The 27,241-nt window shown below is 38.1% G+C and overlaps 2 protein-coding genes across 4 annotated transcripts in view; both read left to right on the top strand.

Annotated features, from left to right (window-relative positions):
• The window catches only part of LOC107590492 (terminal uridylyltransferase 4-like), a 39,271-nt gene extending 20,326 nt beyond the window's left edge, over nucleotides 1-18,945 (top strand). The window contains exons 13-25 of the mRNA XM_016279245.1: nucleotides 1,241-1,338; nucleotides 2,296-2,385; nucleotides 10,301-10,414; nucleotides 10,514-10,591; nucleotides 11,611-11,788; nucleotides 12,649-12,696; nucleotides 12,789-12,871; nucleotides 12,959-13,074; nucleotides 13,164-13,318; nucleotides 13,996-14,099; nucleotides 15,624-16,173; nucleotides 16,594-16,746; nucleotides 17,666-18,945. Coding sequence (XP_016134731.1) covers nucleotides 1,241-1,338; nucleotides 2,296-2,385; nucleotides 10,301-10,414; nucleotides 10,514-10,591; nucleotides 11,611-11,788; nucleotides 12,649-12,696; nucleotides 12,789-12,871; nucleotides 12,959-13,074; nucleotides 13,164-13,318; nucleotides 13,996-14,099; nucleotides 15,624-16,173; nucleotides 16,594-16,746; nucleotides 17,666-17,748 — 1,850 coding nt within the window. The 3' untranslated portion in view covers nucleotides 17,749-18,945. The remainder of the gene's footprint in view (nucleotides 1-1,240; nucleotides 1,339-2,295; nucleotides 2,386-10,300; nucleotides 10,415-10,513; nucleotides 10,592-11,610; nucleotides 11,789-12,648; nucleotides 12,697-12,788; nucleotides 12,872-12,958; nucleotides 13,075-13,163; nucleotides 13,319-13,995; nucleotides 14,100-15,623; nucleotides 16,174-16,593; nucleotides 16,747-17,665) is intronic.
• A 3,266-nt stretch (nucleotides 18,946-22,211) lies between these two features.
• On the top strand, nucleotides 22,212-27,001 carry LOC107590474 (cytochrome P450 2B4-like). 3 transcript variants are annotated; one of them, XM_016279227.1, is made up of 9 exons: nucleotides 22,212-22,500; nucleotides 22,650-22,809; nucleotides 23,110-23,262; nucleotides 24,523-24,683; nucleotides 25,068-25,241; nucleotides 25,454-25,595; nucleotides 26,162-26,349; nucleotides 26,416-26,557; nucleotides 26,644-27,001. In XM_016279227.1, exons 1-9 carry the CDS (start codon nucleotides 22,306-22,308, stop codon nucleotides 26,832-26,834), a joined length of 1,506 nt encoding a protein of 501 aa, XP_016134713.1. In that variant the 5' UTR covers nucleotides 22,212-22,305; the 3' UTR covers nucleotides 26,835-27,001. The 3 variants fall into 3 exon arrangements, with proteins under 3 accessions (XP_016134713.1, XP_016134715.1, XP_016134714.1); XM_016279229.1 differs by having other exon boundaries at nucleotides 22,404-22,496; XM_016279228.1 differs by having other exon boundaries at nucleotides 22,426-22,500; nucleotides 22,589-22,809.
• Nucleotides 27,002-27,241: the final 240 nt, after the last annotated feature.

Here is a 27,241-nt window from a genome sequence, read left to right as displayed (position 1 = left end):
ACATTTGAACGGTGATTCAAATCTTTGTATTTTCACCCCCCACAATGAAGCTTACTGAACTGTCCCAATCCCCAATAATTGTTGCATTTTCAGTGAATTATTCAGTCCAGTGTATGTTTTCGCTTTAAACACAAGCTCTGTCATATTCTGGGATTGTTTTTGAAGAGCGCAAGTCCTCATGCTTTGCTGTGACTTTGTTTTGGAACTTTAGATGACGAATAAAAACGCACCAAATAAGTCAGAAACCAAAATTAACCAATTTATACATTTTACATTTAATAAAATAAAAAATGTTTTTCTTTTGCTTCACTACAATGTCCAGTGCATTGCACAGCTTTGCCACGCAGATTTTGATAGTTGGACTGCTAAAGTTTTTTTTACTTCTGTTTTACAATAAAAATCTTTTAGTGATATTTAAGTCAAAGAATTGCAAAATCAAAAAGTCCATATTATGGAATGAGCCTGCACCCATCGAGGAAAAAAACAAACAAGTGTTTTACTTACCATCGTCCCTTAGGGCTTTTAGTCTAAAAGTTTGCTCCAAAACCTTGAAATTGCACCTTGAAAATGGTTGAAAGTGCTTGAAATTGACTTGTGCAAATTGTGGAAAAACCCTTTGTAAAATAAGGTGGATATTATTGTTTTATCATTTCATTCAAGACTTGGCCTACTCAGCCATCCTTTAAAATGCCCACTTCCATTTTTTAAATTGATTATATGGCATAATGTCTATATAATATCTGTTTTTATATGCACAGCGACCCCTGATCCCGGAGAAGACCCAAAAGTGTCCAGGGCAAAGTTTTTTATCCGAGATGAATTCTTGGTATAAATACTTTTTTTAATACTCTCTTTATTTTCTTTATTTCTTCTATAATATTAAAGGTATAGTTCATCCAAAAATAAATTTTCTGTTAGTTTACTCACCCTCAGGCCATCCAAGATGTTGCTGACTTTTTTATTCAGTAGAACAGTAAAGAAGAGTTTTATCTGAAACAATGGATCTTGGTGATTCATAAAATGTATGTCATCACTGAGTCCAAAAAAGCACATCAGGCTTAACCTTTTTTTTTTTTTTTAAATCAGTGATTTTTGGGTGAACTGTTCCTTTAATACGCCAGCACACCCGAATCATCCCAATCAGAGAAAATGTCCTTGCCACTTAGCAGCTTGAGTGCATTTATTTGGATTTCCCCTTACATTTACTTCAGGTTGAGTTGCGATGTGTTTGTGTTTGTAGGTGAGTTATCGCCGTCTCTCATCGAGCAGCAGAAGAGGGAGCAGATTCTGGGCAGTCTGGAGCGCTTCATTAGAAAAGAGTACAACGGTGTGGATTACGTTCATACGTGTGCGCAACAGCGTTAACCAAAAAAACATGCAGGAGCTAAATAGCTTTAGCAGAAATGGTCATAGTCTAGAAATTGTCTACAGTGGTCCTCATTTTGTTCTAATAGAAAAATAAAAAATTCATGATAGCATTTCCACAACTTTCCAAAAGAAGAACAAATGTGACCCTGGACCACAAAACCAGTCATAAGGAGTCAAATTAAATCACTTTCTAAGCCATTGTATTCGAAACACTCTGAGCATATATATATATATATATATACAGTGGGTACGGAAAGTATTCAGACCCCCTTAAATTTTTCACTTTTTGTTATATTGCAGCCATTTGCTAAAATCATTTAAGTTAATTTTTTTTCCTCATTAATGTACACACAGCACCCCATATTGACAGAAAAACACAGAATTGTTGACATTTTTGCAGATTTATTAAAAAAGAAACACTGAAATATCACATGGTCCTAAGTATTCAGACCTCTCAGTATTTAGTAGCTGCAAAAAATCTAAATATTGAGAAAATCGCCTTTAAAGATGTCCAAATGAAGTTCTTAGCAATGCATATTACTAATCAAAAACTAAGTTTTGATATATTTACGGTAGGGAATTTACAAAATATCTTCATGGAACATGATCTTTACTTAATATCCTAATGATTTTTGGCATAAAAGAAAAATCTATAATTTTGACCCATACAATTTATTTTTGGCTATTGCTACAAATATACTCCAGCGACTTAAGTGCTCCAGGGTCACAAATTTTAGAGAGATTGATTACAGCAGTAAGATAAGCGAAAGGAGTCAAATTAAATCACTTTCTAAGCCATTGTATTCGAAACCCTCTGAGCATATATATATATATATACGCAAGCTCAGAGGGGTTTGGATATTATTTTATAGTAAACTTAAAAATAAAATGTTAACATTTACTCTGAATGTTGTTTTTGTGTGTCAGGCCCAACACAACACCCGGATGCTGGCCACATATGCTGCTATAGACCCTCGTGTGCAGTATCTGGGCTACACTATGAAAGTATTTGCCAAGGTAAGACCAGATATCTTTGCTGTTGTTGTCATAAATGATTTTAACTTGCAGAATGCACATAGTTGCATAAAATATTCCCTACAATATTCAAACATGCACATTCAGACGGCTAGTGCTAAAGGAACATGTGCATGAGTAGCTCATCTACAGTAGTAAAGTTACATGCACGTTATTTTTGATTATTGCATACTCTTAAAGAAGCTCAACCTTTTGTGGACAAATGTAAATTGTACTTGAATGAATTTGTTTACAAAACCTCAACTTAAATTTTAATTAATGACTTTTTCTGATGTTTTGAAAGAAAATAATGCTTTGATTCAGCAAGGATGCATTAAGTTGATCAAAAGTGACAGTAAAGACATTTATAATGTTGCAAAAGATTTATATTTCAAATAAATACTGTTCTTTTGAACGTTCTATTAATCAAAGAATCTAGAAACTAAATGTATCGCAAAAATATTAAAGGTATAGTTAACCCGAAAATGAAAATTCTGTCATTAATTACTCACCCTCATGTCGTTTCATTTTTGGGTGAACTAACCCTTTAATCAGCACAACTGTTTGCAATATTGATAATAATCAGAAATGTTTCTTGAGCAGCAAATCAGCATATGAAAATGATTTCTGAAGATCAGGTGACACTGAAGACTGGAGTAATGATGCTGAAAATTCAGCTTTGATCAACGGAATAAATTATATTTAAAAGTTTATTCAAATAGAAAAGTTATTTTAAATTGTACAAATATTTAAAAATATTACTGTAATTACTGTATTTTTGATCAAATAAAAACAGCCTTGGTGAGCAGAAGAGACTTTTTTTCTCAAAATCATTAAAAAATCTTTCTGACCCCAAACTTTTGAACAATTGTGTATACTTTGAAGAAAATAGTGAAGGAATTTTTTTTATTATTAATTAAACAAATTGTTTTTTATCTCAATTAACAAGAGCTCATAAAACGGTTTATTTAATAATAAAGAATTAGAAAATGTTTACAATATTTTAAATTATTTGCCATGTTCACCAGGAAAATTTTAGCTACATTGGGTGGTCCTAACACAAGTGTTAGGACCACCCAAGGTAGCTTAAATGATCCTGGCGGTGACAAGAGTCGACAAATCTTTTCTCCTGCAGAGGAAACCTGTGGCTGCATATGACTGAAATGCAGAAATCAAAAACCCATTTTGAGGTAGTTACCAGTGATAAGCCAGAGTAATGGTGATGATGCTCAGGCGCTAGGGACCTCATTCTAGAGTGGGAGGGGCCAATTCAATGGTAAGCTACCGCCCGCTTCAAGTCAGCCTCTGACCAATAAGGTGCTGCCATTCACCACAACACTACCAGAATGGGTGTTCTGGTTTGTGTTTTACCTCACCCAAAAAGACACAAATTCATTTTTTCAACTTGGAATGTAAGGACAATGACCGTTGGGATGACGATGTACCAAGATGCAGTTTGCAAAAATATAAATGCTAGAAAGACAGCTGTCATTGATACTGAACTGGCCAAATGAAATGCACATGTCTCTGCTCTTCAAGAGACAAGATTAGTAGGGGCAGGTACTATTAGAGAAACCAATTTTACATTCTACTGGTTTGGCAGGCCAGTTGATGAACCAAGGCTGTACGGGACTTTATTTGCCATGCGTAACAACCTTATCAGCAATATACAAACACCTACTGCAATTAGTGACAGGATATCTTTCTTTAGACTTTACACCAGACAAGGTTGTATTTTAGTAATATCTGCCTACGCACCAACACTTAAATCAGAACCAGCAGACAAAGGTCAGTTCTATGGACGGCTAGAAATGCTTCGCAGGTCATCTCCTGAAGCTGAATGGACAGTCTTGTTTGGTGATATGAATGCCAGAGTAGGGGAGGACCATAATATTTGGCCTGACAGCATTGGAAAGTTTGGGGTGGGGTGAATGAATGAGAATGGTTAACGGTAGGGATGCCCTGTATCCTGGTCTCCTGTACTGGTACTCGTTAAAATGCCCCGATACCAAATGCCGATACCACACAGCATGTGATGAGCGCCATATTCAAACAAAGAAACACCAACAACAGACAGCAGAAAGGAGTTAAGGATGTCTACTACGAAGTATATGTATGCAATGAATATAATGTTAAACATTCAGTATTAACGCCTGTATAGCTGATGTGTGCGATCTGATAAACAAAGCGTGCTGAGTGGATTGAGCGCGCGGCGGCGCAGATGCGCAAGCTTGTCGAGTGAATATCCCTTTCTCACAGACATCACTGGAAAGTTTGTAGTTCGGTCGGATACGTCAAAAACAAGTAAGTAAAACAATGCACAAGTTACTTAACAGTAGGGAGAGAGAGAGAGTGCACGCACTTCTGTTGTGTGATCTTTGATGTTCACTCACTTCTGCACACGCATCATTTGTATTAAAACGAAATCGTAAAAATAAAACCATTTATAGGGGCATTCACTATAAACATCATTTATTTTCAACCTTAATTATCTAACATTATCAAGATGATTTGTTCTGACACAGTTTAACTCTGAGTTCTTGTTATATTTTATTACCATTTTCTAAACTAAATCGAATAAACTGTGATAATGGGAGAAATGTTGAAGGTGTCTGAATAAATTTTGGTTTGACTGTATCTATTTGATAAATGAAGTTAACCAACTAACATTATACATACCCTTTTGGTTTCTGTACCCAATATTGAAAAAATTTACAAATGCAATAAAAATATCGGTATCGGCAAGTACCAAAAATAAAAGTATCGGTATCGGGCGAGTACTAGAAAAAGTGGTATCGGTGCATCCCTAGTTAACGGCTACTGGAGCTCTGCTGCAGAAACAATCTCTGTATTACTAATACTATCTTTTCGGTAGTGGTAGTGGTAATCTTTGGGTGATTACATAGAAAGATGACTTGGTGCCACCCAAGATCTAAAGCATGGCACCAGCTTGATTTTGTTATTGTCAAGCAGAAGTACAGAAAGGAAGTCAAGAATACACGTACATATCACAGTGCCGACTGTGACACTGATCACAGTCTAGGTGTGTCATACATAAACATTGAACCAAATCCTTTCCGTCGTCAAGTGAAACAGTCCCAAAAGATTGACATTCACAAAACAAAGCTCCCAAATCTTAGAGAATAATACTGTAACAGGTTTGAAGAAAAGCATCAGAACATTCCTGATACCCCAGACCCTGGGAAGCCATGAGAAATGTGATCTATGACACTGCTTTACAAACTTTTGGAAAGAAAAGGAGACAAAATCCTGACTGGTATAATGCCTCCTTGCAAATGATCCAACCAGTTCTTGAGGAAAAGCATCAAGCTCTAGTCCGCCTCAAATCAAGCCCCACAAGACAAGCAACAGTCGCATATCGTGCTGCAAAATCTGCTGCACAAGCAACAGTTCAGAAATGTGCCCAAGACTACTGGGACATGATATGCTCCAATATTGAATCTGCAAGAGATTCTGGAAATATCAAAGCTATGTATAAAGCTATCAAAACTGTAATAGGACCTAGTACCCAGACTTGTGGTGTGTTCAAGAGGAAAGATGGTTCCATCATTTAAGATAAACCAGAAAAGCTTGAGTGTTAAAATAGTGCTGTCTGTTATGTAAGGCGTGTCGGGGGGCCTGATCACCCTGTCGGGGGTTATTCTGCGATAACAACCGGCTGGATGTACATTATCCCTCATATTCCACAACTACTTGCCACATAAGTAAATAATTAGACGCAAAATATTGATTTGAGTTGAAATATTTGAACGCAAAGCTTCCGTGAAGACAGCAGTTGCAAGCAGCGGCAAGTTCAAACTAGACCGATATTTAAGGGATACGGTGCAGTCATACCACTTATTACACAACATTTGACCACATAAGGCGATACAAAATATTGATTTAAGAAGAAAATGTTTTAAATTCTTACCAGTATGTTATAATCCATTGCAGTGTACAAAACAATCATTGCAGCAGCTGTGTTTATATGAAACGAGAGAGCGAGTCTGCGATACCAGGATGACATAATTAAATAATTGTACACATAATAATGAATTGAGTTTTAATATTTTATTAGCCAAACCAAACGCAAAGCTTCCACGAAGAAAAATAGTTCCTAGCAAGAGTATAGCGCCCACTTCAGTTTCCCAGATGAGCCTGTGTTATCAGCTTTTAACGGTTGTTATTGAGGGATAACAGACCTCGGAATGTCGCGACTGACCAATCAGAATCAAGTATTCAGCAGAAGTATTCCACATCAGAATTGCTGCAATGCAGAACCAGAGCTAGACAAGGTGATAATCATAGTTCAAGGACTGAGCAGAGGGAAGCCACTGGCACCCCAAGTATGTTCCGCAAGTTTTCAAAGATGCACAGATCACCATCTTCTACAAGAAAAAAGGGGATCGTGGAGACTGTGACAGTTACCGAGGAATATCACTGCTGTGTGTTACAGGGAAAGTCCTGGTCCGCTCATATTGACTCGCCTTCATCAGTTAGCTGAGGTCATATATCCTGAGTCTCAATGTGGCTTCCGACCCATCCACTCTACAACAGACATGATTTTTGCTGAGACAGTTACAAGAAAAATCAAGAGAACAGAATCAGCCACTCAACCTTGCTTTTGTTGATCTGACTAAAGCTTTTGATTCAGTCGACAGAAAAGCTCTCTTTTTTATAGTCCTGCAAAAGGCCGGCTGCCCTCGCACCCTTCTATCACTTATTAAATCCCTTCAAAATTGAATGCAAGGCCGTGTACAATTTGAAGGTGATCTATCTGATGAATTCCCTTTAAATCTAGGTGTGAAACAAGGCTGTGTCCTTGCTCCAACACACTTTGATTTATTTTACCTTTGTATTCAGGACTACCTTTGAAAAATTGGATAATCACACTGGAATCACTCTTTTGATTTGGGATTATGGAAACTTCGTCAGTCTATTCCGTTTGAGAGCAAGAACAAAAACACAAGAGTTTGTCGTCAGAGAACTGCTATATGCAGATGAGGCTGCATTATGCGCATCTTTACCAGAGCAGCTGCAGATTCTGCTCAACTGTTTCTCATGCTCGTGTGATGTTTTTGGGCTCACAATCAGCTTAAAAAAATGGTGACTCTGGGCCTGTTTACACCTGGTCATTTCATGCGTTTTCTCTGATTGGTGTAAATGTCCTCTGAAAGGCTTTCGAGACCGATTTAAAGCCGAGGTGGCACTTCAGGAGGTGGTCTGGGCCGCATTCCACACGAAACTGGACAAGTGTAAATGCATCTGGTTGTTGAAACCACATATGTAAATTTTACTCCTCCCAAAATGTTAAAGGGGTCATATGATGCGATTTCAATTTTTCCTTTCTCCTTGAAGTGTTACAAGCTCTTGGTGCATAAAGAAGATCTGTAAAGTTGCAAAGACTAAAGTCTCAAATCCAAAGAGATATTCTTTATAAAAGTTAAGAGTCAACCATACCTACCTAAAACGGCTCGTTCTAACACGTCCCCACATGTCTACGTCACGATGTGGAAAGATTTGCATAACTCCGCCCAAATGTTCACGCAAAGAAAGAAGGCTGAACTTTTATTCTCGCTATAGTATTGTTGCTGCCGCCATGTCGTGAAGATGCTGTGTATTTCGTTGTGAAAGCGAAACTACTTTGTTTGGTCTTCCAAAAGAGGACGATATCCGCTTCGTCATGCCTGGAGCTGATCCGTGCTGGTTGCTGAGGAAATACATCAACTTCATTCTATGGATCGCCAGATCAGCTTTCACCGTGGACAAAGCGGAGTCCAGCCCGTGGTCGTCACATGTGGTTGCCGTAAGCCCACCGGACGCTCCTTCGTCGAATCCGCCGGCCGCGCCATTCTCAAACCCGCCATGTGTGACGCTGTGTGTTTCGTTGTGAAAGCAAAACTACTTTGTTTGGCCTTCCGAAAGAGGACACGACTAGAAATCAGTGGTTAAGTTGTATTTACAACACTGTTCCAGAACACTTCAATCCAAATATTCAGATGTGTGCAGCGCATTTTATGGAGGACTGTTTCCTGATCCTGGTAGAGTAGACTACAATGCCGGCTGTTCTGACTCACAGACTGTAAGTACGTTTTCATATTTAAAGAAAGTGCGACAACTGCAGACATGGTTTTATGTTTACGCGGCGCGATGCAACGCGTAAAAAGACAGTACAAGTCATTATAATCCGTAATTATGTCTCCACTGGATGCAACAAATGCCTCATTTATAATGGGTTTTAATGTTTTTGTCTCGTCGCTCCAGTAGCCCCTCACTGCAGAACAAAAGGTCCAGGGGGCATCACAGTATGCTAGGGGCGTAACATTTCCGTCACACGCTTGAGGTATTCGGCCAATCACAACGCACTGGATAGCTGGCCAATCAGAGCACACCTCGCTTTTCAGACCGATGAGCTTTGTAAAAATCGACGCGTTTCAGAAAGGCGGGGCATAGAGGAGAAACAATAATGTACAGTATGTGGAAAATAATGTTTTTTTGAACCTTAAACCGCATAAACACATTTCCTTACACCAAATACACCAAATAATGTTCTTTTTAGCAACATCATATGACCCCTTTAAAATAATAAACGTGAGAGAGCGTGTTATAGCCTACATGACGTCATAGTCAGATATGACCGCGCTAATGCAACACGCATCGCTGCAGATGAGTAGCTGAGTATTTCTTCAGCGAGCCGATGCACAAACTGCCACAAATGAAACAAGTCGCGGACTCTTAACACACAATCATCTTCATTAAAAGTAACTTACAAGTAACTTACCTTTCCAGTACTGATGCCGCTCTCTCTCCTGTTGCGGTCTTTGATCTTGAAATTAGCTGATGATGAATAAAATGCAGTGCCAATCTGGTGCATTCTTTGATGTGACCTCCATTAAATTTGCATATAGCGTTGGAATTGAAGATCGGATATATATCTGTTTTGCGGAGATACGTTTATGTAGCCAAGTGTAAATGATAGAGTTGTAAAAAATCAGATTGATATCTGATCAGAGAAAACGCATGAAGTGACCAGGTGTAAACAGGCCTTATGTCACTTGCTGCCAACACACATAGTTTTCAGTAAAAAAAAATGTAGTTCTCGATGATGTGGGAAAGTTCACATATCTTGGATCTACCGTGACCCGCAATACTACCCCAGACGATGAGATTTCAGTCAGGTTGGGGAAAGCGGCCTTTACTTTTGGGCGTTTGACAAATCGTGTATGGTGGAATAAGCATCTGTCTGCATCAAAGTAAGAGTATATGAAGCATGAGTTCTGAGCATCCTGCTGTGTGTCGCTGAATGCAGGTATCGAGAGAGTCTGCTAAGTGCCTTCCACACTAGATGCCTCAGGTTTATACTTGGTAAGACCTGGAGGGATAAAATGTCAATCTGTTTAAAGTGACAAAAAGTGAAACACTTTCCTCCCGCCTAAAAAGTTTTCGTCTCAGACATTCAGGTCATGTGACCAGAATGTCCCCTTCCCCTATTCCCCACACAATTCTGCACAGTGTCCTCAAGAAGGGTACCCATATTGTTGGACGGCCTAAACTGAGGTATAAAGATGTACTGAAAAGAGATCTGATAGATTTTTGAGTCTATCATCCCAACCAACTCCTGGACCCAGGCAGCGAAAAACCGTGTTGAATGGAGGGCTGATCTATTCAGAGGAAAGGCTCAAGACCATTCTAACTACCTCCAGCGGCTAAAAGAACGTCGCAGACATGATCTATGTTGTCCAAAAATGCCTGTGGCTTATTGTCACCCACATTATCGCTCGCGACAGATGCATACCATTGTTGTACCCTGTCACTGCCCTCTTCATTACATTTTAATTTTTTTGTCAGTGTATTGGAAAGTCATAGTATTGACTACATACATGCACACTAGGGGAAAATGTAAATGTGTGTTTTGCAGCGCTGTGATATTGGCGACGCCTCCAGAGGAAGTCTGTCCTCCTATGCTTACATCCTCATGGTGCTGTATTTCTTACAACAGAAACAACCACCAGTCATCCCTGTGTTACAAGAGGTACAAAGCACTTACACAGAAGTACTGTGGCAGTACCATGGTGCACTGATAGTATCACATATCTGCACCATGGATCTGAATGATTGTGCTCTTCTGCAGATATTCGATGGGAGCACTGTTCCTCAGAGGATGGTGGACGGCTGGAACGCTTTCTTCTTCGATGACCTTGATGAGCTAGTGAGTGGGATTGATTTGAGATTGTTTCTGAGCAAGACATTTTTGTTTGAGTCAGAACGTTGAAGAGGTTTCATTCTACTAAAATTGTACCATTTTTATTAATTTAATTATTTATTAGATATTAACCTTTTAATATTTACGTTTCACTAAATACACAAATAAAACTGCTAAAATTAATGTTTATATTATTTACATTTTATAATAAATCATCTGTTATTTAGAGACAAGTAATTACAAAAATAATTAAGATTACTTAATATTATAATTATAAATAATATAAACAAATACGTACAATCAGTTATGGATCTTCTTTATTTAGTGACAAGTAATTACAAAAATTTTTTAAGAAAATCCATAAATGATAGTATGTATTTGTTTATTTTATTTATAATTATAATATTAAGTAATTTAATTATTTTTATAATTGCTTGTCACTGAGTACACAAAGAAAAACAATAACTGATAATTATATTAAGTAATTTAATTATTTTTAGTAATTACTTGCCACTAAATGCACACAAAAATGATTACTGATAGTATATACATGTTTGTTAGTTATAATTATAATACTAAGTAATCTAATATTTTTTAAATGACTTTTCACTAAATATGCAAAGAAAAATAAGTGATATTATATATTTGTTTGTATTATTTATTATAATATTAATAATCACAATTTTTTTGTAATTGTCACTAAATACATAAAGAAAATCAGTAACTGATAGTATTTGTTATCAACAATTTGTTTATTAACAACAACAACTGGTGAAAAATAGCCTTCTGGCTAATTCTGGCATATTGACAGAAATGTTTATTAATATGCATTGTCCCTGTAATAAAAAACAACAACAAGTAATTTCTATGTATTTTTTATATATTATATTTAGTCAACCTCACTGAACGTGATACACGTTTAGTTTCTAATATTGATCATTTATACACTTGGAGACTGTAAAGCCCGATGCATTCTGAAGTGCACTCAGCATGCATCAGTTAAGGTGTGTGTTTCTGGTGTCCAGCGGCGGTGTCTGCCGGAGCTCCATCACAATAAGGAGACAGTCGGGGAGCTATGGCTCGGCCTGCTGCGCTTCTACACAGAAGAGTTTGATTTTAAAGAGTACGTCATCTCCATCCGCCAGCGCAAACGCCTCACCACCTTTGAGAAACAGTGGACGTCCAAATGCATCGCAATCGAAGGTTTGAAACGCTCATTATGACTCGCAACTTTTTTCTCTTAATTTGTTCTGAAATGCACAGAAATCAGAGATCAGTTATTTTATTCAGGTTATTCATTCTTTTATTTGTTTTTTTATTATTAATTCAGCCTCTTTAGATCTGTCTTGCTTCATAAAAACAGATTATAAAATAATTGTATTAATATATTTAATTAATTTTGTATTTTATTGTTATTCCGTCCATTGTTTCCAAGTAGGCTTAAAATGTTTAATGCTCTAAAATACAGTAAAAAAAAGTATTTACATTTTTTTTATATTATTAATCATTAATTAATTTATAACTAATTGGATATTAATTAGTATGAAATTTATTTTTATAGTATTATTTATAATAAGAAAATAATTATTTTTAGAAATTGTTTCACAAAATACACAAAGAAAGATGATAATTAACAGTATGTATTTGTTGATATTATTTACAATTAGTATATTTTATTAATATATTGTATTAATATATTAATATAACATGTCATTTTTATAATTGTATTTTATAGTTATTCCATTGTTTCCCAGTAGAATTACAATATTTATTGCACTACAGTAAACAAATGTTTTATTTTATAATATTTATAATAAATGTATGAATGTGTGTGTATATATATGTGTTTATTATATATATATATATATATATATATATTATAGACATTTTTATTAATATTATAAATCTATGTATTTTTTTATATTATATATTTAGAAGTTGAGGTGACTTCACTAAATGTGATGCTTTTAGTTTGAATTCTGATATTTTGCAATATTTTATTTCAACCAAACAAACATGTTGCATGACCCTTGAATATGTTATTTTTGCATTTTTTTTAACAGATCCCTTTGACTTGAATCACAATCTTGGGGCTGGTGTTTCTCGCAAAAGTAAGCAAATCTATCCTGTTCCACACCTTTCAGTAAATATACGGTTGATTATGTCTCACTCTTTATGTTCTTTCTGTCCTCTCTGTACACAGTGACTAACTTCATCATGAAGGCCTTCATCAACGGCAGGAAACTGTTCGGCACCCCATTTTACCCTCAGCTGGGAACAGAGGCCGTGAGTCACGCTACAACTGCTCCGGAGCGCCATTTTAACCTTCATTTCAGGTCTCATTTCATCTTCGTGTCTCTGTCTCTCTGTCAGGATTACTTCTTTGACTCAAAGGTGCTGACGGACGGTGAACTGGCTCCTAATGACCGCTGCTGTCGGATCTGCGGGAAGATCGGTCACTATATGAAGGACTGCCCAAAGAGGCGCAGGTGCCCTGTTTACACATGCAGAAACTATTACTTTTTACAGCAATAATACATGGGTGGCAAAGTGCTTAGCTGATCTTGTTTGTTTTCAGAATGAAGAAAAAGGAGAACGAGCGCGAGGAGGAGGTCAGGGAGGAGGACAGGGAGCCCAGAGAGAGACGCTGCTTTCAGTGTGGTGATATGGGTCATGTGAGGAGAGACTGTCCCGATTACAAACACCTCCGTCAGAGAGCAGTGTCCGGACCAGGTACAGCTCAGCTTAATTCAGTGCTTTATTTTTTTAGTTCATGAAGCCTCTAGAGCTGAACTTCTCAGACCATTTTCATAAGCCCAAACAGTTTTGTAACACATTTTGTGTGTATGTGTGTATATATATATATATATATATATATATATATATATATATATATATATATATTAGTAGATAGATATATTTTTCTAGTTAAGACTCGTCCACGCCCTCCTAAAACGCCTCGTTTAAACACGCCCCCACATGTCTACGTCACTGTGGGGGAAGATTTGCATAATGCCGCCCAAATGTTCACACAAAGAAAGGCGGCGTTTGTACCACTTTGTGGTATTTGTTATCCTATTATTTTGGTTCATAATCATACACACACTGGTTTGTAGCGTAAATAGCTTTACTGTTTACTGTACTTTCATGTACTGTATTCTATACTTTCTTTATTGTTGTAGTTATTAACCTATAATGGCTATTGAGTTGAAAGGAAGTGTTGCAAAACAAAGTAGACAGTTATTTGGTGGATAGGTATAGACTTTGATAGTCATTTTATATTGTATTGTCATCGCTGATTTTATTATGCAATTATTTTTTCTTTATAATTAATATTCTTGACCTGTCTGTGTCCTGTGGGGGGCAGTATATAAGAGCGTTTGACTGTGATTACTCTGTTTTTTTCCCAGTACCTCACATGGTCCGGGCCATGGCGAGCTCTCAGTCCATCCCCATTCCTCAAGGTGCTTCAGTCCAGGATCGGGACGGACGGCACAGGCAGCCCTCTGAATGTGTGAGGACCTAAACCCTCTGCTCTCAGCTGCGGCTGGATGATAGACGTCCGTTGCCTTTTAGTTGTTGATGTTTCTCAGTATTTTATTATGTGCTTTGAAATTAATTTATTTTGCCAGTCAAATGAAACTTCGACCAAATAATTTGAACCAAATTATTTATTGTTGCCAAGTATATTTAAAATACTGGTCACTAAATATAGTAAAAATCTGGTTTATTTTTATTTTTTAAATTTATCTATGTATTATTTATTTATAGTTATAATTAATCTAATTATGTATTTTTGTCATTTTTAATAAATAAAAAAGTTTTATTATTTAATTCATATGATATTTATTTAGATTTATAGTACATTATATTTATTTTTAATTATAATAATACATTATCTAATTAATTTTAGTAATTACTTTTCAGTATATATATATATATATATATATATAGTATATAGCTGATAGTATGTATTTATAATGTTGTATAATGCACAAATAATAGTGTATATATAAAGTATATATGTATTACTATTCTAATATTTATAATACATTTTTTTTATTATTAATTTTCATTAAATAAACCAATTATTTAGTCATTATATTGATTGTATATGTGAGTTATATTTATATTTGCCTTTATATATTTTTTTTTATAATTTAATGAAGTATTTATTTTTAGAAAGTAGAAATTAATTTTCACAAAATAATCTAAGAAAAACTAACTTTATAAAGATAAAGATATAATTATGTATAATTCTTATATAATTAATAAATCATTCAAAGGGGTCCTTGATTATTTTACTTTTTTAACTTCAGTTAGTGTGTAATGTTGCTGTAAAGCCGTATATCAAAAGCTAACATAGCATTTACAAATAACAGCATATCTACAAAGCGTTCTGAAACGTCCTGTAAGAGCTGTGCTTGCACAGGTTCTGCTCGAGCCTCTTCACTGATATTCTCTGGGTCTGATTCGGCCTCAAATTGATAAAGCAATATTGACGCCATTGTTTACCATACACCGGAGCACATACAACAACCGGTGATGTTAAGGGGCGTGACGTTTCCGGACAACATGCACTAGATGGTTAACGAATCACAACACACTGGAACAGCTAACCAATCTGAGCCCATTGTGTATTTCTGAGGGAGCAACCAGGAAGTCAAGACCGTTTTTAGGAGAACGGACCCCATAAACACAATCAAGCCTTCGAAAATAGCTGATTTACCACCCTTTTCATTATTTTTTAGTAATTACGTTTTTTTACTAAAGAAACTAAGTGTTTAGAAACTTTTACACTGCTTATGCACGATGACTTGAGAAACCTTACAAAAACTACTGTGATGGTACCACGGTACACTGATATTTTCAGATATTGGCATGGTAGTGGTATGAAAAGCGTATTGAGATTGTGATATCCAAGGTTTTGTTTGCCAAAAAAGTCATTGTAAATATTCAATATCACTCAGCAACAGAATTTATTTTCATACATTCGTTTTTGGATGAACTGACACTATTTCTGTCTGTTTCCATCCAGTCTGATACGCGTCAGACTCCTCCGTACTCCCCTCAGCCGTCTCCCTACAGCCAGGCGTCCGTCTCTCCGCAGAACAGCAAGCCTTCCTCTGCATCCTCTACCTCCAAACCCTCCCAACTGCAGCAGGTTCCACAGGTCCAACTTCCCATCTTCAGCTTCCCCCATTCGCACCCGGGGCCGTACCACGCCGGGCTCTCTGCGCTGGGCCTCCTGCCTGCCCACCCCCAGCAGCCGCCCCTCACCTCTGCCTCCTGGCCCATCCACGGCCCTCTCATCCAGGGCTCTGGGGCCTCCACCGCCTCCGGCCACCCGTCCTCTCCTGGCCTGAAGTTTGCCATCCGGGGTGGTGGAGGCGGGACTGGAGGCGGGCCAGCTTTGAGCCCCGCCCCCATGAACCTGAATGACCCCAGCATCATATTTGCTCAGCCGTCGACGGGGCGGGTGGCTGGTGGAGTGGGCGGCGGCCCGGCCCGAGAAAGGGTGCACCCCTGGCACAATCACCATCTCAATCCGGGGCCACTTGTGGGGAACGGCACAGTAAACAAGACAGGTACACACACGTGGTGCTCACACTTTCACGTGGTGCTTTCTAAGGCAACATCCTTATGGAAATTTAAGCTTTATGAAAATGTTTTCAGAGATGAGTGAAATCAGTGCAGTGTCTCTTTGTGAGCTCAGGTAAGTCTCACAGGTGTTTTGGGTTCACTGGGTGACTCCACAGCTGTTAGACTAAACACTGGGAACTGGATTTATTGGATTGCTTGTCCTCTTTTAGAGCCGCTTCACCTGCAACCCCTTGAAATCACAGTCTAATGAATACCTTGTTTTTTTAAATCTAGTATAAATAAGGAAGGTGACATGGTTTCATAATGGTTGAGTGACATTTGAATGGTTCTGAGTTCTTGTGTTAGTTGTTTTACTCTCTGTTAGTACAGAGCCGTGTGTTCACTGTTCTCTCTCTACATCTCAGATCCTAATTTCCCGTCTCAGTTTGGCGGTGTGACTCAGGGCTCTCGGCCCTGGGAGCACAGCAGTGCTGCTCCGTATTCGCTGTCTCCATCCTTCATGCCCTACCGTCTGCCACCCTACCTGCAGCAGCCCAACAAACCCTTCATCTCACAAGGTACCAGTGCTGTCCTATCTGTCTGACATGTTGAAAATAAAACATTCAAACCTTGTGTATATGGAATTTTCCATTGTCAACAAAAAATTGTTTTTTTATTTTATTTTCATTCATGCTATTTTTGCTGTATTACTTGGTTAAGGACAAAAGCTTTAAGATCCAACAAGTCAGTTACAGTGGGGAAAAAAAGTATTTAGTCAGCCACCAATTGTGCAAGTTCTCCCACTTAAAAAGATGAGAGAGGCCTGTAATTTTCATCATAGGTATACCTCAACTATGAGAGATAAAATGAGAAAAAAAATCCAGAAAATCACATTGTAGGATTTTTAAAGAATTTATTTGCAAATTATGGTGGAAAATAAGTATTTGGTCAACCAAAAACCTTTCCTATAGCAAATTAAAAAACAGATGGGAAAAGAGCAGATAAGAAATAAAAAGCAAACCAACATTGTATATATATATATAAAATGTTGGTAAATTTAAGTCAGTTAGGAAGTGGCCAAAATAAAATAAAAATCAGTGGAAGAAAAAAGCATTTGTCATTTTTTTTAAATTATATTATATTAATATTATATATTTTTTGGTAGGTGAATCATGCTTAATTATCTTTGTCACAATGCAAAATAATTTAATGGTGCTAAAAGTTGGCTTCATTCTCTTTATGTAGAATAGTGTTTATTTTACTTTCTTTTGACTTTGGGATGAAATATGACATTTTAATTAATTTTTTTATGACATTCCCTCAAGCATATTTGCTGTTCCTGTGTATTGAAAGGAATCATTTGATTCATTCAACATGTTATTAATGGTCTTTTAAGTTAACTGAATATTCCTCTCTCTGATTTTTATATTCCACAGATGCACACTAATAAATAAAAAGTTTCCACTCATAACAGTTTTTTTCCTGCATTTCTTGCAGGTTCTCTAGTGGCAAATCAACATTACCCGCTTATTCAACATGGCCGGCATGGCAATCTCAACTACATTCAGCAGAAGAAATGACACTTTACTTTGTAAACCAATGCCCAAGGTCCTTATAGAAAAAAAGAGACTAACTTGGCATGATTTGGTGATTTGGAAACTTTTTAAAATGAATTTTATCTTTTTTTGTACAGTTTTTATGTCTTATTTTCCTTTTATTTCTGTGTGTATCATCACATTGATTTGTGATACAAAATGTCAAATATTTTAATACCCCTATTTTTGGAGGGGTCCAAAAAAAAAGTGTTTTTATTTTTTGTGTAAAATAAGGATTTAAAATTGATTCACTTTATTTTTATTAGCAGTATTCCTATTTTGCTTGCATAAGGACAAAAGGCTTTAGATAGGAAAATCAAACATAACATAACCCAATAAGAAAATGATGTAGTGCCAAAAACTTCCCTATAGCAAACCAAGAAAACAGACAAAAAAGACCAGAAAAAAAAATCAAGAAAAGACCAAAAAAAATAAAGAAAGAAAAAGCAAACCAACATGCTGATGTGTTGCTTTTATGTATTTTTATACATAAAAATATGTATAACACATATTCCTGTCTTGGAATTAATCTGACCTCTGCCTTTTGTGGGAACCATACCATATTTTTTGAAGAACCCAATGGAGTTCATAAGATCGGTGAGTGTTTGCTTTGAGTATAAAGGCTTTGTTTTTGCGGAAAGGTTTACTCTGTAAAATGTAAACGCTACGTTGATTTCATTCACAGGTGAGACAATGTCTAAGCCACTATAGTTGTGTTGAAGTGCTGTGATATCTTCTCTGAGCAGTTGTCTCAGTATGGAGAGATGACCACTGTGTATCTCGGGAGAAAGCCAGCGATATTCCTCAATACAATCCAGCTCGTGAAGGAAGCCCTGGTCCAAAATGCTTAATTTTTTTTCAGGAAGGCCACATATACCACTTCTTATCTGGACCACTGAAGGATACGGTCAGTAATACATTGTGGAGTACTGACAGTGAATTTGAAAATGTACATACAAATTTTAAAGGTGCTGTATGTATTTAAGCATATACTACTATAATATGTTTGCAGATATTTCGGAAACATGCCAAGTTCACATACTTGTCTCTGAAAATCAACGCTACAGCCAGTTATTCTTTGAAGCGTTTATTCTGGCGGAAGGTCTGGTTTTGTTTTGGTCTGCCAATTTACCCAGTAGTATCTCCACACCCCGGGTTGCCAGTTGATGGAGAACACAGCATATTGCAGCTGTAGAAGCTAGCAAATGATTCTACCTGACCTAAAAATCCTCTGCATCCATCTAAAACGTCATATGAACAGAGGCATATTAGAATGAGGATAAAACAACTCATTAATTTACAGTGTAAGGCTCATTGACTTCCATTGTCAATTGCGCTCATTCCTGTTGCGTTCGTGTCCTAAATCTGGCAACCCGCTTGAGCATAGAGTCTGAGGGGGGAGGGGGGACAATATTTTGAATTTGGTACAAATTTCAACTGCTAGCTGTCAAACGCTTTGCATACCTTCTGGAAATCCTGAAGGAGAAAATCACTCAGTCAGGGTCACTTGTTGGACAGGTATGAACAAGCACTAAATGTTCTTAGCTATTATCCAGTTGGATCAGAAGGTGGATCTCTCTTAATTGTGTACATTCCCATAGGTTGTCGACACTTTGCATTATTACTCTTGATAAAAGTTAAACCCTACTAAACTTTACCAGCGGTCACCCATGCTGCATCAAAACCTCAACTTCTTGAAAGTTGGCATTCCTGTTGCTTTGTCACTATAAATTGCTGTAATTTTGACATCAGTGTTGTTGGATCATCAACACTGCCTGCATCAAGGCTGTCTCCAATTTTATGATGCATTTGCTTGTTTAAACCATCAAGGATAATATGATGGTCCAGTAAGGCTGTGAGTAACAATGGGGACTACTTAACCGGGGATGTCCAGTCCTGCTTCTGGAGGTCCAACTTCCTTGCAGAGTTTAGCTCAAACTCTTCTTTACCTCACTTGGAAAAAACTAAGCAAGGTCTTCAGGATTATTAAAAACTAGCAGGTGTTTTGGAACAGGTTGGAATGTAAAACTGCAGGAAGTTGGTACTTTCTGTTTTCCTAGCAGCAGAAGGCCAATAAGGACTCGACGTTTGATGAAGATAACATGGTAATTGCTCCTGTCTGGAACCGACACCACAGCAACCAGCATCAGATGGGGCCTCATCTTCTTGACTCAAAACCCAGATGTACAAGGTACTTAAGCTTGTCAGCATTCTGTTGCTCAAACAGTAGAGCTTGGTGCCAGCAATGCCGAAATCGATTCCTCTGGAATCTGTGAACTGATACGTGTATATCTTGCATGCTATGTAAGTCACTTTATTTCCAGTAACTATATTTTCTAGTGGCCAAATGTAATTGATTAATTGCAATAAATCTCAAAATCTGTAAACACGACTAGGTCGATATAGATTGCCATTGAACCTAACAGATAGTCCTATCCCAAATTGACTATTGGTTGAGCTTGAAGAATAAGGTTTTGTAAACATCACAGTGTCAACTTTTCAGGAAGTCAGCCTTCCAGTAGTCTCAGCCTCAGACGTACCACATACCGTTGGCTAAACGTCTGATGCATATGACACACAAAAGTGGAAACACTTCAGGAGTTTCGAAGTCGTCATCGGATTGGTTGAATTATACAGGATTTCCGGGAGACGTGGGTGTCGCGTTCTTTAACGTTCCACCTGGAATCAAAGATGCTGTGCCGCCAAACCCCCTCACGAAAGAAGAAAGCCATCGGGTTTACAACTGTGACAATGAGCGCTTATCAGGATCAACTAAACGCTGGATTTTCAAAAGTATGTGACAATTTTAAAGTTTGCTGCATAGAATCTTTAAAATACGTCCAAGAGTTTTACACACCGGTCTGTTATTGTGGTGACATTTCCAGGCCCCGACATGTGACGATGAATTGAACAAACTGTGATTGGTTGTTTGACGGCCTCATGGGCGGGTCTTGGCCAATGAAAGCTGCCATGGATTCCAGACCTTCAGCAGTCAGTCTGAAGGTCTGGCTACGCGAGACTAGCCTTCCAGTAACTTTCTTGTACTAGCATTTGAACATTGAAAAACCTTCACACTGCAGCTTTCATTTCATTACAGAGCGATGTCATGAGGAGATTCTTCAGGTTCTGGGTTACGACCGCTTACCCAGCATGATTGACCGAGACAAACTACCGTACACATACGCCACTGTTGACCAGATTCAGCGCTGTGCCAGCATTGTACCCTCTGGCGTGATTCATGAAACAACTCTTTGCTGCAATGTGTTTCAGCATTGATGCGTTGTGTTTCTTGATTGTTCCACTAACAAACATTGTCTTTTTAGGGCACCGAGATATTTACTAACTTATGTTTTATATAGTTACTAACTATTGTTTCTAACGAGATAATTGCTAACAGCAATTTTAACTGATAAGGAGCACTGGAAGTACCCAGACACTTTTAACCCAGATAATTTCTTAGATGACAGTGGAGTTTCCAAAGTTCACATCTGTGTTTTTAGACATAGCTCTGTAACTTGATATTAATAGTTTTAACCCTGAAATAATTATATTCTAATTTAATAGTTATGGTTTAGAAAAAGCATGTCGTGTATATATTTGTTGTAAAGTGTAGAATCTGCTGTCACAATAAATGACTGAAGTGCTGTAATACCACTGTAGTACTGTAAAGCTTTTCTCTCATGATCTAATCTCTCATGTGACTGCTAATAATACAACAGTCAGGCAGGCCTGTACAGGTGTAAACCGGATTTATATCTTGCAGGCATGGCTTGAATTCAAGTGGAGCCGCAGCAAACCCTCCCGTAACCTCCATATCCCGTGAGCGCTCCGGCAGACTCATGGGAAGACACAGAAGCCAACAACAAGCAACTGTTCCCACAACTATTGCTCTACAAATCCCTTTTAAAGCATGTTGATTTAGTCCAGGTGCAAAACCACGTCAGCCAATCACCTGCAGTCTAACCACTCACTGAGATGTCACAGCATGTTTGAAATTGTTGAACTGGTTGAGTTAATGTATTATTGTGCTATATTAAAAGTTTTCATTTGAATTTTGACTATCAAACCTTCAGTATATTTTATACATGCATTTGATATTTTATCAAATTATATTTGTAAAAAAGGTAAAGGTTACAAATGTTTGTGAACATTTCTTCTGAAACATTTGACGTACAATGGAGTTCAAATGTGTAAATATTAGTATATAAAATTACAATGATATAAATATTCTCACAAGACTAAGCAAATAGCATAAGGAATGTTGGGAGGGGAATCGCCAGTGGCCTTTGCTATCATTTCACAGTCATCTTTACACACCTTTCCAGGGCTCTTGCATAATCCCATTAATAAAGACAAGATTAGGCTGTAGAATACCCATTGGCTGTGCTGAGATTTAGTGTACACAATCAACCTCATGGTAGTGGATGACATGAACTATCGCCTCAAACTCCTACTCCCACTGTCTTCTCCCATGTTCGCTCTGTCTTTATAAAGCTCACAGTCGTTTGCTGCTCATGTCATTCTTGGAATGAATCTGTCACCATGTGGACGACTCTTATGAAGTTAGACCTGGCCTCTGTTGGCATTGCTCTGTCTCTGGGCTTTATTTTTGTAGTTCTGTTTGAGATCTTCAGGATTAATTCCTACAGAGCTCAAACTCCACCTGGTCCCAGACCTCTGCCTTTTGTGGGAACCATACCATATTTTTTGAAGAACCCAATGGAGTTCATAAGATCGGTGAGTGTTTGCTTTGAGTATAAAGGGTTTGTTTTTGTGGAAAGGTTTACTCTGTAAAATGTAAACGCTACGTTGACTTCATTCACAGGTGAGACTATGTCTAAGCCACTGTAGTTGTGTTGAAGTGCTGTGATATCTTCTCTGAGCAGTTATCTCAGTATGGAGAGATGACCACTGTGTATCTCGGGAGAAAGCCAGCGATATTCCTCAATACAATCCAGCTCGTGAAGGAAGCCCTGGTCCAAAATGCTTCATCTTTTTCAGGAAGGCCACATATACCACTTCTTATCTGGATCACTGATGGATTAGGTCAGTAATACACTATACCAAAAATGAATTGGTGTTGTAGAATATTGGTGCTGTACATCCACATTTTGATCAAATAGAAAAAGCGTTTTTGTATCTGGTTGAAGCTGGTCTTGATCAGTTGAGCAACCAGCCAGTGAAGTTAGAGTCTTGAGCTTGAGGTCTTAGTCTTGAAACTTCTTCGAGACCATGTAAATGTGGTTGCGGTCTGGATTCGGACCTCAAGCAGTCTGCTGCATCCAGTTATGTTGTCTGTCTTTAATCAACTTGTCTATTTCCTCATAACTCTGTTCTCTCTCTCAGGTATCTTAATGGCCACATTTGGTCACTCCTGGAGGCAGCAAAGACGGTTTGCTCTGCAAATGCTCAGAAACTTTGGTCTGGGGAAGAAGTCTGTAGAGGACCGTGTGACAGAGGAAGGCAGTTACCTGGTTCTTGAAATGCTCAAATCGGAAGGTTATTGATGATTTTAGTTTCTGTTTGAATGTGTTTTTCAATATTTAGGCTTATTGTAGTGAAAGTGAAGTGACGGGTGTGCCCAAGTACGGTGACTCATACTCGGAATTTGTGCTCTGCATTTAACCCATCCAAGTGCGCACACACACGCACACACAATTCCTGCCGGACCTGAGACTCGAACCCGCAACCTTCGGGTTACAAGTCCGACTCTAACCATCAATCATGTTCCATCTGATTTCTGTTGAGTCTAAACATAAGGTGCTTTCACACCTGGCCTGTAGTTTCAGAACCTGGCACGTTTCCCCCCCTTTGCTCGGTTCGTTTGGGTATATGTGAACACGGCAATTGCGCTCGGATCCGCGCCAAAACAATCGGTCCGAGATCGCCTGAATGAGGTGGTCTCGGCTCGATTGAAAACAAACTCTGGAGCGGTTCGGTTGTAGTGAGAAAGCAATCCGATCCAACGGACCAACGAACCAGGCTATATCACAATGTATCATGGGTAATTACGTAAGTTCCCTGAAAAGTATCAGCTTTGTTGTTTTGCTAATACCTCAAAATGAACCTGTGAATGTCTGTGGGTGAGCACGTCTTTGCCATTCAAAAATCAAAGCACACTTTATTTTATAATGCCGTCTTACTGCTCTTCTTTGTACATGCATTTTAAAAATGTTTTCCCGATCAATCCTGGACTCCTGCTCAAAATGATAAATTATTATAACGACAGCTACAAAAAAAAACAACAATAAGCCCGCAAAGCTGTTATCGTTCCATCCTGACGGATGACATGCGTGACAGCTCAGTGGAATCCCGGAAAATAAACCGTGGAACTTTGACCAATGAGAGAACAGTTTACTCGCGCGTGACTTGTATTAACAAATTTGGTTCGTTTAGAAACTTTGCCATGCGAAAGCGAACCGCTCCAAGAATAAAAAGCAACATTGTAATAATTTGAATCCCTGTTTCGGAACAAAGCAATCGATCTACAGGTGTGAAAGCACCCTAAAAAATTTACATTATGGAAGTATGCAGACATGAATTTCAAGTTCATGGTCCCATTGTAGATATTTGTATGTGTTCTTGAGTTGCTGTGGTGGTAACAAGCCTTAGTATTCAGGCTAGCTTCAAATGCCATTAAACCAGATGTATTATTCTGAAAGCTAGCTGTAATGTCAACTTGAATTCATTTGCTTGGCAAGATTCTATTTAAATGATTAAAACATTCAAAGACTAACACATGGTTTTCTTTGTTTAAAGGCAAGCCTTTCGACGCCCAACATGCAATACAGAATGCCGTTTCCAACATTATCTGTTCCATAGTGTTTGGGGATCGTTTCAACTATGATAACAAGCACTTTGCATACCTTCTGGAAATCCTGAAGGAGAACATCTTTCTGTCAGGGTCATTTGTTGGACAGGTATGGACAGTACTAAATATGTTTTTAGCTCATCACTGTTTTAGTAACCAGCTGCATGTTCGTTGTCTGCAGTCCTGTAGGTTGTCGACGAATTGCACTGTTACTCTTTTGCATAAAGTTAAACTTTACTAGACTTCACCAATAAAGCTGTAGGCAACTACTTGACCAGGGATGTCCAATGCTGCCCCTGGAGGCCCACCTTCCTGAAGAGTTTAACTCTAACTCTTCTTAAACTTACTTGACGTCTTCATGATTATTAGAATCTAGCAGATCTTTTGGAACAGGTTGGAACTAAACTGTGCAGGAAGGTGGTCCTCCAGGAGCAGGACTGGAGACTCCTGCAGTTGATGCAGTATAGTTATATGTAGCCTTTCTCTTTTCCAGGTGTTTAACTTGCTTCCCATCATCAAACATTTCCCAGGGCCACACCAGAAAATCTATCAGAACGCTGAAGAGTTGAAGGCTTTCATCAGGGCAGCAGTCAAAACGCACAGAGAAACTCTGGATCCAGACAGTCCACGGGACTTTATTGATGCCTACCTGCTAGAGATTGAGAAAGTAAGATCATCATGACCAAACACTTCAAACCCTGTGTAATCCACTCTTTGATGGTAGTTGGTGGTAACCCCAATCCCAGTTCTATCCTTGACTGGTTGATAGAATTTTTTTTTCAGGAACAACAGTATTTTACAAGGTGAAATTGCAGTGAGCTGCTAGGGAAATAGATATGCTTGGTTAAACTGAAATGCTATCTATTTTCCTTGGAGCAGCAGAAGTCCAACGAGGACTCCACATTTCATGAGGATAACATGGTAATGTCAGTAGCTGATTTGTTCCTGGCTGGAACCGACACCACAGCAACCACCATCAGTTGGGGCCTCATCTTCTTGACTCAAAACCCAGATGTACAAGGTACTTAAGCATGTCAGCATTCTGTAGCTCAAACAATATATCATGGTGTCAGCAATGCCAAGATGATGGGATCGATTCCTCAAGAATGCATGAACTGATAAACATGTCATGTTCTGCAAGTTGCTTTGGATAGAAACTTCTGCTAAGTGTGTAAATGTAGGTATGAAATGTTCTGTCCTTTTACAAACAATTTGTCTAACTTGCTGCAACATGTCTTGAATATGCACAAATGTGTATATTAAGAGTTGCCAGTTCATGCCTCTCTTGTTGGTCTGTTGTTGCTTTGAAGAGTTCTGTACTATAATATTCTCTTTTCATTCCCACAACTTCTGTTGCAAAGTTGTAGCATGCATGTGGAATTTTGTGGAATTACTGAGTTGGAATAAATAGCAAAATCTGTAAATGCAACTAAATGGATACAGATTATACCAAACAGGGAGTGCAGTCCCAAACGCACCACTGATTGAGCTAAAAGAACAAGGTTTTGAAAGCACCACGTTGTCAACTTACTTGTACTAGCATGTTAACATTGAAAAATGTACTCGTACGTTTTCGTTTCATTACAGAGCGATGTCATGAGGAGATTGTTCAGGTTCTGGGTTACGACCGCTTACCCAGCATGATTGACCGAGACAAACTACCATACACATACGCCACTGTTCACGAGATTCAGCGCTCTGCCAACATTGTACCCTTTGGTGTGATTCATGAAACAACTCAGCCTACAAAACTACGAGGATACGACATTCCCAAGGTAATGAACGAAGCATGGCTGTGTTGTGTTTCTTGATTGTTCCACTAACAAACATTGTCTTTTTAGGGCACCGAGATATTAACTAACTTAACAGCAATTTTAACTGATAAGGAGCACTGGAAGTACCCAGACACTTTTAACCCAGAGAATTTCTTAGATGACAATGGACATTTCTTCAAACCAGAGTCTTTCCTCCCTTTCTCCTTGGGTGAGTCACCTGTGACTATGACTTCAGTAGACCAAGAGCGAACACAACTAGGTTGATGCCGATTGTGTTTTATCTCCATTTATCAGGTCCGAGGGTCTGTCTCGGTGAGATCCTTGCTAAGACGGAGCTCTTCCTCTTCATCACTTCTCTCTTACAGCGGAGTCGTTTCTCCTGGCCACCTGGTGTGAAGTGGCCAGACATGAATGGGATTGTCGGTATAGTCCGCTCTCCTGAGCCATTTGACATCATCTGCCACAGCAGAGGATCCAAAGAGTGACCATCAGTACACTCTCCAAGTCTCCATAGCTGTTCTAACAGAACTCAATATTAATAGTTTTAGCTCTGAAGAAATTATACTCTAGTTTAAAAGTTATGGTTTTGAAAAAGTGACACACATGCTGTAATCATTGTAAAATATTGCATCTGATTTCACAATAAATTACTTCAGTGCTGTAAAACTAATGTAACACTGATTTATTTTCACTTTTTTGTGATGTCATCTCTCATTTGATAGCTGGTATTATTACAGACAGGCCTGTACAGGTCTAACCTAGATGTATTTCTTGCCGGTATGGTTCATATTATACGTGGAGCCGCAACACACCCTGTTTGTGTGTATATTTGAACTTGTAGAACTGGCTGATTAATGGATCATGTACATCATTGTATGCACTTTGTATATGC

The sequence above is a fragment of the Sinocyclocheilus grahami genome, unplaced genomic scaffold (assembly GCF_001515645.1).
Source record: "Sinocyclocheilus grahami isolate Dianchi unplaced genomic scaffold, SAMN03320097.WGS_v1.1 scaffold128.1, whole genome shotgun sequence".
NCBI classification, from domain to species: domain Eukaryota; kingdom Metazoa; phylum Chordata; class Actinopteri; order Cypriniformes; family Cyprinidae; genus Sinocyclocheilus; species Sinocyclocheilus grahami.
Note: the sequence above shows the minus strand (reverse complement) of the source record. Positions and strands in the feature narration are given on the sequence as shown.

Coding starts and splice junctions, on each gene's coding strand:
- LOC107590474 (XM_016279227.1), top strand. CDS start 22,306: ATGTGGACGACTCTTATGAAGTTAGACCTGGCCTCTGTTGGCATTGCT. Junction 23,263..24,522: donor TGAAATGCTCAAATCGGAAG/GTTATTGATGAT, acceptor CTTTGTTTAAAG/GCAAGCCTTTCGACGCCCAA. Junction 26,558..26,643: donor TTTCCTCCCTTTCTCCTTGG/GTGAGTCACCTG, acceptor TCCATTTATCAG/GTCCGAGGGTCTGTCTCGGT.